At 32.0% G+C, this 10,927-nt stretch overlaps 1 protein-coding gene across 4 annotated transcripts in view; it reads left to right on the top strand.

The window, feature by feature from the left end:
• Nucleotides 1-10,927, top strand: part of LOC147068573 (cytochrome b5 reductase 4) — a 253,708-nt gene that overhangs the window by 234,292 nt on the left and 8,489 nt on the right. For all 4 annotated transcript variants that reach the window (XM_085952536.1, XM_085952535.1, XM_085952537.1 and 1 more), the window contains 5 exons: nucleotides 1,104-1,172; nucleotides 3,201-4,223; nucleotides 7,221-7,417; nucleotides 8,651-8,751; nucleotides 9,794-9,883. In XM_085952536.1, the coding sequence (XP_085808662.1) occupies nucleotides 1,104-1,172; nucleotides 3,201-4,223; nucleotides 7,221-7,417; nucleotides 8,651-8,751; nucleotides 9,794-9,883 (1,480 nt within the window). The remainder of the gene's footprint in view (nucleotides 1-1,103; nucleotides 1,173-3,200; nucleotides 4,224-7,220; nucleotides 7,418-8,650; nucleotides 8,752-9,793; nucleotides 9,884-10,927) is intronic.

The following is a 10,927-nucleotide window of genomic DNA, read 5'->3' on the forward strand; positions in this document are numbered from 1 at the left end:
TACATATTTTTAAATATACAACTATAATATAATATAAACATAAAAATATGAATAAATAAAGCACTTATATATTATATGACTTTGATAATTTTGAGTCCTTGAATTGCATATCTTCTTGATATCAGGCACAATATTGGTAAGTTGCATTATAATATCTGGTGTAGGGTGACCCTGTTCCTGCACTTCGTTGCAGCATAAATAGAAAATCCCGCTTCGGATAAATAGGTAGTAGAAAACGGAAGTAAAACAATCATGGCCCCCGCATCCTGAACCGGGCCCTCAGGCTAGGATCTTTGGCGGCCCCCTACCTATCTCTAATGTTATTAAACCCTCAGGACCCATGTGAGAAGATGCGAGCATTCTAGCATTTATGTAATAAAATGGCAAAACACGATATGTCCGTTTTTCTAAATTGTTCAGGATAGCAATGTTAAACTTGACAGATATTCAAACAATGAACATATCACATATTGACACAGCTTATTTCTCCCAATCTATAAGTTTGTTCAACCAATTTGTCAAAAAAACGGACATATCGTGTTTTGCCATATTACAGCTTACTCTTACAGCTTTGAACCACCGCATTATAATATTATGGTACCCAAACATACTACCCGTATTTGCAATTGGTCGCGCCGACTTGATATCAACCGAGGCCAACTTTTAAGCTTTTGAAAAGTTTTCTACGTTATATTATGGAGGACGGAATAATTCCGATCCCTCCTTAGATTCATCACTTTCAACTCCTGACTCATGTTTCGGCAGAGTTTCAGTACACGGGTACAGAGGACACTTCATGTCACGAAAGATAAATGACGACAGAACAAGTCAAGATTCTTTATTTTATTTTATAAACTCTTTCTTTAAGCACCAAGGTGCATGGTTACTACATCAATCCCATGCAGCTTCGTTTCGGGACACGCACTAATATCTTTTCATTCTGACACGTTTATAGCGTCATGGAAGGCGGCCTTGCACAAATCTCGGCTGCATTAAATATATGACGGGTGGAGATGGGGTAACTCAAATCTTACCTGTATTTGAAACCTTACGTCTAGTAAATAAGATCTAACTAAATGATTTTTTCTATTTTTTTTTTTCAGAAAACGCCTGGATTGCAATTCGGGGTCGAGTGTACAATATCACAGATTATTTACAATACCATCCTGGAGGTAAAGTATTATACTTCTTAAATTGAAGGATATCAATCATTAACATTGACCAATCCATTCTTTAAATATTTTCTAATATACTTACTACTAGGGAATCCAATCCCGAGCCAAAATGCTGATCCCGGGATTACGGGATTACAATTTGACGATCCCGGGATCCCGGGACTGGTCCCGGGATTAGCATTTTTTCCATTGTTAATATAAATTTTTATATTTACAAATAACATTGATAAAATCGGTCAAAAATAAATGTAGTATAATTTATACTATTTAAGACATTTATTGTATGTACATGTATACGTCCAATCTTGTGAAATACATAAGTTTAATGGAGTAAATAATATATATTGTAATATAAATAATATTGTGAAATACATAAGTTTAATGGAGTAAATAATATATATTGTAATATAAATAATATTGTGAATTTAATATGATTGCTGTTTCTGATAGTAAAGACTTAATGAATGGGTTATCGAGATTTAAAATAGTAAAGCAAATCATGGTGTACTTATGGCCTTTCCGCTTCATAAATTTAATCTAATTAGTCGGCCAAATCTGAAACTGCCGTAAAACGTATGAGATCATGGTGGAATTACTTTGTTAATAGTGCGAAGCATTGTTTTTTTCCAATCTTTCTCATTTTTATTAATATATTTGAAAAAATAAAATGAATCGGCAACTTACACATGGGTATAAATCAAACTTCATTCAAACTCAGTTTATTTCTAATGTAGTTATTCGTTATTAAAAGTATTTTTTTCTGTTATATTTTCGTTTTTATTTTATTTTCCATAAAAGTTGATAAAAAAATCAATCCCAGGATTCATAGGTATCGAAAATAGCTCGGGATCTCGGGATTGGAATCCCTACTTACTACCTATTTTATTTTTCCAATACCTTATAATTGGTAGTATGTGTTTTTAATATTAAAATTTATAAGGCATATAACTTTTCCAATAGACGGTCAACAGTCACAGTTATTTCAAATGTTAGTGGAATGAATATCGGTGTTGGGCCCTCGTAGTCCAGTGCGTAAGGCGCTGGCCTTTCATCCGGTGACTCTGGGTTCGATTCCTGGTGAAGTCACAATATATGTGATTTTCTCAAAGCCTGGCTGTTTGTGATTGTTTTACTTCTATTACTAAATACACTACTATCAATAGGCCTCATGGTCTATTGTTTATTTTTTGTTTTTTTTGACCACGTCCAATCCTAATAGGATCATAATATGGGCCTCCACATGGTGGAGGTTTGTATTAACAGATTTTGTTATTACGAGAAATGGATGTCAGCCACTTGCTCAACCTATTAAGTCCATACTCTGACTCATACACAAATTAAAAAACAATATATTATGTACATGCCAGACCTAGGATTCGAACCTGGGACCCACGACGTTATAGGCCGACGCTTAAGCCGGTCTTAAGATGGTCTATTGTAATATTAAAATAATATATATATATATATGTATACTTACCTATATAATATATTGTTTTTATATTAAATTATTTTTATGAATGACATTTATGAAAAATGTTGCGTTTTCCCAATAAAATCATGCATTGTTTCAATTTTAGAAAAAATACAGATATTTAATCCAATTGAATTTTAGCGTAAATTGATCAAATTTGAATCGATTTTTCTCTTAAAATAATATAAAAAATATTTATGTAGTCTTCCGTTGTTACAAAAAAATATTCATAATACTAAAAAATATTGGATATCCTCTGGCACCGCATATGTCTAATGGTGTAGCTATATCTTACTGTCCAACAAGATCTTCTTGGCTACGTGTTAAAACTGTGAACTAACAAGCTCCTACCATTTTTAACCGCACTCCGATTGAAGCGCCTTCCGGTTAGCGACGAGTTGTCCACGTGTTACAACTGTGAACTACTAAGACTCCTCCTATTTAGTCGACGACAGCGACTTCCGGCTTGTGCCTAAATCTTCTTGTTGGACAGTAGTTAAAATATTTACTAGTTATCTACCACATGATAAAATGACACAATGAATATTTTCCAGGCCCTGATGAACTGATGAGAGGAGCTGGAAAAGATGCCACTAAATTATTCGACAGTGTCCACGCGTGGGTCAACTACGAATCACTACTCTCCAAGTGCCTCATAGGTCCCCTCAAGACGGCAGAGATCACGAACGAAGAGCTGCAGCAGATTCTGTTCAACGACAGGAAAGAAAGCACGCCAAAGGCAAAGATTCCAGAAGTCCTGAGAAAGTCAATGGAGAATCTAAAAAATACAACTATGATTCAATCGAGTGACTTGAATAACTGCAATTCCGTTTCCGAAGGAGATTTGTCTGTAAATAAGAGCTCCAGTGAAAGTAGTCTTAACGTAAATGAATCCAAAAATAGTGAAAATTCTTCTGCTGATACGTGTACGTTAAAAGCTGTAAACGTCAGTATTGTTGTTAGTGAAGATTGCTACGATGATTCCGAGCAGACAAACACTCAATTGTTCACAAATTTTAAATACCCAACTGTAACACTTACAAAAGCGGACTCTGTCAAGTCAGGAAATTCAGATACAGCATTTGATGCTGTAAGTAAAGTCGAAGAAATTAAACCGGCGCCGCCTAAATTTGATTGGATACAAAAAACAGACACCATAACGTTTATTTTTTACACTAAATCCTTGTGCAACCCGCAGTGTAGTATAAGTATATCAAAAGATATCCAACATGAACTGTTTGTGACTATCACTTATGACTTTTATACTTATAAATTTAAATTAACGTTAGAAGACGCGGTACAATGGCCGTGCACACTCGTCATCAATCACGAGACCGGTAAAATTGAAATTATGGTTTTGAAGGAGACTCCGGGACTGTGGAAGTCGTTCGGTGACATAGACAAAAGTGACGCCGTGGAACAATCTGTGAAAATTGAAGATAATTGTTTAGTGTGTACACTTGTAGAAAAACGGGAGATCAATCATAATACCAGTGTTTTGTTACTAAAGTGTAGCAACCACGAATTCATTTCTTTTCCTGTTGGCTTTCATTCGAGAATATTCAGCAGCTTCGATGGTTAGTATTTTTTTTTAATACGAGTATGACGAATTTAGGGCCGTCTCAATATAGATCAAGACCCATAGACAAAAACAGTGACTTCTCAACATAAAAATAATTACCCAGACGAAAAATCGATAAAAATTAATCGAAAAATTAAAATTACACATAGCAAGCATGATTTTTAAATGATAATGAATAGCTAAAATAATTCGTCCCTAAGCACTGCCAAGTATGCCTATACCTAAAGGACCAGAGTGCAGTACCGAAGGGTGGAGGTAGGCTGTTAAGATCCGCCTTAAATAGTGCACATTAAACTTTGTTAGTCATACGTATTTGTTTTTATTGAACCAAGACTACAATTTACAGATGGTGTTGGTTAGTTTTGAAAAATCAATTAAACCCTGCTTAAACCAAACCATAATGGCTTTCGTATACTTTGGGCGATATGACAAAATTGTGCACACTTTTTCAGTCGTTTTTGTTGGATTAAGAATATATATTACACATATTGTTAGTTCATTTTTTTTAATTCATTAAGCCCTGCCTCACCAAACTATAATAGAAAAAAAATATTTTGTAGGTAGATGAGTATTTTTTGACTATTATCTATTATGGCTTGCAATAGCGGCCTTAAGCCTGACAACGGGGTAGGTCAATTTTGAATATATTATTTTAATTTGCCTTTTCGTTGTATACCTAAAAGACGTATTGCAAATTAGCTTTTTATACATTATAGAAGAAGTACTAGAAATTTTTATATATCTATAGGTTACTTACCCTTAAAAAAAATTCCATTTTTCACGTTGTCAACTCATCGTTAACCGAAATTGCACCCAACACGTTATAATTTTTTGTAAATTAGGTCAAAAACCAAACTTTGTGTGTCTATTTATACACCTAATAACTGTTGTACTTAATACTACTTAAGAACATAAGATTAAAACAATCAAACACATTTAATAAAAACTCCGTTATAATACCTAGTGTTATGGAATGGCGGGATCATTTATATATAAACACTTTTTATATTTCCACTGATCTTATTAGAAGGTAACTTTATGATTAATATAGCAGATTACATTTTAATCGGTAACTTATATACAATGGTTTAATACAGAAAATGCAGTTGATGGGTTTTACTCAAAGGTTGGATTTAAACTGAACTACAATTAATAACATATGAAACTTTCAGACAACAATGGTCAGTTTGAAATAATAAGCGACAACAAATAAGAATAAAAAGGTTTGCTGCACAAATGAGACCTTGAAACCACAGAACAAAACTCTTGAAACATTTAAGGAAAAATTTATATCATTCTGTTTCATTTTACATATTGAAAATAGTATAGCTGTTTCGTTTTCAGCAATGACCAAAATTTAGTGTATGCAAGCGATAAAACAATATGAAAAAAAAGGCGTGTTTTGTGCTTTCTTTCCGTATCACATATGGGAAATGAGAGAGAAAGAAATGTTATTAAGAAATATGAATCTTGGCGTTCATGAAATTGACGGAGAAACGCTTGTGAGAGTTGAGATACGTGTGTGTGTATGGTGGTTAGATACATGTACATATAAATTAGCGTGCGTCACGTTACAATCGCTCGCCAAAACGGAAAGAGGCGTAGGATAATAATATATAGGAGATAATTGACATTGTATAATGTATATAGATTGTAAGATATTTATTTTTGGGAGGTCATTGACTATTTGACCCAAGCAGCCAGCCGCCCATGATGGCTTGGTTTCGCAGGGTTTCATTGAATTTTAAAAACTAATCAACACCATCTGTAAATTGTAGTCTTATTTCAATGAAAACAAATATGTATGACTAACAAAGTTTAGCGTGCGCTATTTATGGTGGATCTTAACAGCCTACCTCCAATTGTAGAAATTAACAGTTAACGACCACATAAAATATATTAATACATACCATAAAATAGTACATATTGTTGTAAATGTCATCATGTGAAAATTGAGAATAATGTGCTATATTTGGTAGAGTAGACGCTTCATAACTTTGCACTTTTTACTACACTGATACGCCTCTTTGCCTGATCACTTTGCATAAAATTAGATCAAATATATTCACTTTTATTAATATAATATGTAGTAATAAATAAATAAATAGATTAGCATATACTCTACAATAGATGTTCGTGGTTATAGCACTAATTCAAATTATTATTTTGTCAACATACGCATCATTTATTCTTCAAATTTCATTAGATGTTACAAATTATAGTCAAATATGTTCAGTAAATTATTCAATTAAGTTTGTGATTGACTCGTAATTTTGGAGAAATTGCAACTTTTTCCATTCCATATTTGCCTAAATATAAATATTATACTTTATGACAGTTTTTCTCATTCATTCTTCTATTCTTTCTCATTCAAAAAATGCTAAATTATATTTTATTCCAAAATATCATTTCGTCGGTCCCTATTAAAAAAGTCAGATCTGCAAAATGCTATTTTTCAGTACGAGCAATCAAAGATGTTTCATCAAATATCCTTTGTGACCTATTGCTTGCCATAATGAATAAAAATACGGGCTATAGAAACTTTTCTAAACGTTTATAAAAACATCTGTCTGTCCGGTGAACATAGCAGCAACTGTCAGATCCGACGCATCTTGCTCACCCACGCCCAGCCAACAATGTCGGTTGGTAAGAACCGACATTATTATTCGGACACTCTCGGTAGATCCGTCATTTTTAACTTGAGTATCTCGAAATTTTTCAAACAAACAAAAAAAACTGTGATTGTGGTATAAATGTTTAAAGTGTTTAAATAACTTTTACGTAATAATCCAAAAACGACAAAATTTCAGATCCGACTTTTTTTAATAGGGACCGACGATTTTATAATAGCGCATGTTTTTTCATCGGCAGGTCTGACTGCAATCGAATATTTTTAGACATGTAAAAATATCATGTTTCCATTATCAAACAATATTATTCTATAATAGAAATTCATGGCTTAATTTTATATTTTATTTTTTAATGGTTTCAGATTCTTTATCACGGCCGTATACCCCAGTGCCAATGTTTATGAGTCCAGAATACAAACCCATCAACCAAGGAACCCATTGCCTTTGTTTCATTATAAAGAAGTATGATCAGGGTGCCGTCAGCACTTGGCTGACTTCAAGGGAATGCGGAGCGGAAGTTACCATCACCAGACCTCTTGGCAGCTTTTCGTTACGAACGGTAATTACCCTATATGCTCATCTTGAAGGTTTTATATAGCACATTAATTTCTTAATTCACCTCAGCCCAAGTCAATTTCTTATTTCAAGCAATACATATTTTATTAATTATTACAAAGCATGTATTCAGTTATACTAGTTCCAATTAATATTAGTTTTATTGTCTGATGCCTAAAGCAGCTTACGTGTCAGCTTATAATGTTGTGGGTCCCAGGTTTGAATCCTGGGTCTAGCAAATTATTTTTCAATGTGTGTTTGAGTCAGAGTATGGACCTAATAGGTTGAGCAAGTGGCTAACATCCATTTCTCATAAAAACAAAAATCTGGTAATACAAACCTCCACTCTGTAGATGGCCATATAATCTTTTTAGGATCGGACATGGTCCAAAGACAAAAAGTAACAAACCATAACAGCTTTTTAGATTTTTTTTCTCAATAATATGTTAGTGAAAATTAATTTGGAAACACCTCACAAACATACCAATTACCTACAAAAAAAATGGCGCCAGTCCGGACTCGAACCTGCATCTTCAGATTTCAGCCACTGTGGTTTACTGATTATGTTCAAATTAAGGGGGAGAGGCATGCCAGCAGAAAACCTAGCGGAAAAATACGAAGCTTGCAATTTGAGAATTTTTTTTTATAATTTACAATTTCAACTAAATATTAATTAAAAAATATGTATCTGAAAACATTAAAAATATTTTTTTTTTTTTTTAATTCAAAGATAAAGAAAAGAAAGAAAATGTGAATTCGTTGCAGGGTCACATTTTATTATTACATTATATTTTATGGTCATATTTATTAGTAAATTTTAGTTTATTAAGTTTTCAATTTTTCATCGTGTAGATTTTTGACTAATTCATCGCTTCAATATTTTTTATATTTATTTTAAAAAACATCGATTTTTATAAAAATATAAATGTGTATAACTTGAAATCCTTTTTTATTTATATCTAAACTTAATAATAATTATAATAATCGTAACAACTTAATATATTTATATATATAATTATAATATATTACTTAGAGTATTTCAAAATTATGTGTGTTCAATAAAGAATGTTACATTCTCAAATCTTGTAAATTATTCGTTAAATAAAAAAAAATTGTTTATTAAAATAATATGATAGTTTTTTTTATTTATTTACTAAAATACAACTACATTTTGAAAGGTTTCTTATGTAGTATAACAGTGAAAAAAATAATATGACATTTTATGTTTTATTTTTAGTTACAAGATGTCTCTCAGATGTGCCTGATATCGGCTGGCACTGGCCTTACACCAATGTTGCCAATTATTCAATTCGCACTTCAAAGAAGAAATCCTAGATGGTATGTATTACAATAATTTTGTGGTCTTTGATCAATTTGTGATAATTACACATTTTGAGACACGTATACAGTTTTATTTTGTGAGTTTTTTAGTTTGATCAATCGAATCTACTAAAATAATGATTATATTATTTAATGGTTAGTTTCACATTATATTTCTTTTCTCGGTTTACAGAGAGAAATTAAACTAAAAATAAAAATATCAGTTTTGCCCCGATTATAAATTGACGAAACGCCACGGAATTTTATATCTAGTAGTTATTTAACATAATGCTAGTCCAGTGGTTTTCAAATTTTATCATTTGACGGTGCCCTGGATGTATAAAAAAAATTATGCCACCCTAAAAAAATATTTTTTGTGTTGGAAATTAGAAAATTTTCCTGTTGAAATCGAAACCTTTTTTCTTTATCTTTTTCCTATCAGAATCATGACATAAGATGATTTATTTGTGTCAATCAATGCGTAGTATTATTTCGGTACTTATAAATTATAACCGACGATGGCTGAGTAGTACAGTGTCAGCTTATTATGTCGTGGGTCCCAGCTTCAAATCATGTATCTGCAAAATTCACACGTTGTTTTTCAATGTGTGTTTGGACTCTCTTTGGTGGCTAACATCCATTTCTCATAAAAATTATAACTTATAATTTTTACATTTTGTAAAATTTCAATAAAAATGAAACAATAATTTCGAAATACGAGTGGGACAATTTATGAGTTTTTGAAATAAAAATAATTCAACACTGTGTTATTTATTGCTTAAAGCAAACAGTCATGAAAGCATACAAATCGTATCATTGTGATTGTGTATCAGTACATTGAATGAAGATTGTGATGAAGAAGATGATCATCTCTCCCCAGTGCTCTCTGCTGTACACTTTGAATACTATTCTACTTGTCAATACTTTCACCTAAACAATATAAAATAATTGAACATTATTTATCCCTTGTTATCATTTCAATATGTATATATTTTCTGTATCCATTATTGTACACACATCAATAATAAAAATACCGACTTATGTAATTATATTCTTTCAGCAAAAAGGTGGATTTACTGTTTTTCAATCGTTCTGAAAAAGACATCTTATGGCATGAACAACTCGCTGCACTGAGCTCTAATGATGAAAGGTTTGAATTTGTTTTACTAATAAATTTATGCAAATGATTAATTCTGCTTAATATAAAAATGATCAGTCAGTATTCTTAAATCATGTGAAATGTAGATTCGGTACATAGCAAGTATAATTTCACATGATCAAAAAAAAAATATTTTCCCAATACATATTATTAAGGACATACCAGTTGTGTAGTTGTGGTAGAGTATCTGTCTGTAAAGCAGTGGCGAAGGATGACTTCTGGAAAGAAGTAGTCTGTGGAGATCAGATAAAAAGAGCACACTTGTCAGGTTTACTTACAGGAAATAGGAAAATAATACGATATTATTACTAATGGATAGGTACATACTAGTGACAATGACGTAATATAATTGAGCCATGAGTTTAAATAATTATCTATTTACCTAAACATTTATACACATCAAAAATCATTAGATAAAATTAATTTTTAGTTTTAAAAACAATCTATATTTATATGGTACCAATTGAATGCCATAGAAATATTTTTTTTAAATTATCTTATTAATTATTTTGGTCAAAGCTGCATTCATAGACAATAATATTATGTGGAAAGGTTTTAGGCTTCGCCTTTCGAGCCTACCGTATTGCATACATTTCGGTAGACCTGAGGTCACATGACCTGAGGTCATGCAAAATAAATCTTAATTCCTAACATAATAATCATATAAATACAATAGTTGAAGACAGAAGGCAGATGGAAGAGAGATAAAACCGTAATTAATTATTTTATTAATATCGAACCATTCCTATAAGCTTATTTTAGAACGCGTCCAGAAGAAATCTCTTCTATGTCTGTATTTTAAGACATTTAACTATTTTCCTTTCGATAATTCGTCAAATTATTTTCCGACTGCCTTTCTACAAGGCATGCTTACTTTTCACTCTCTTGAATCTCGTCAGTCTCTTCTGCTCTTGAAACACTTTTGCCTGTTATCGCGAGGGATGGTTTCCAATCCTGGTATCCTAATGAATTTGAATTTACATGCGCCTGTCAATTACCTACGTGGTCGCAGCCATGTTTTATTCTGGATTGGTA

The sequence above is a fragment of the Rhyacophila brunnea genome, unplaced genomic scaffold, assembly GCF_057557595.1.
Source record: "Rhyacophila brunnea isolate RB1 unplaced genomic scaffold, BYU_Rbru_1.0 scaffold_3, whole genome shotgun sequence".
NCBI lineage: Eukaryota > Metazoa > Arthropoda > Insecta > Trichoptera > Rhyacophilidae > Rhyacophila > Rhyacophila brunnea.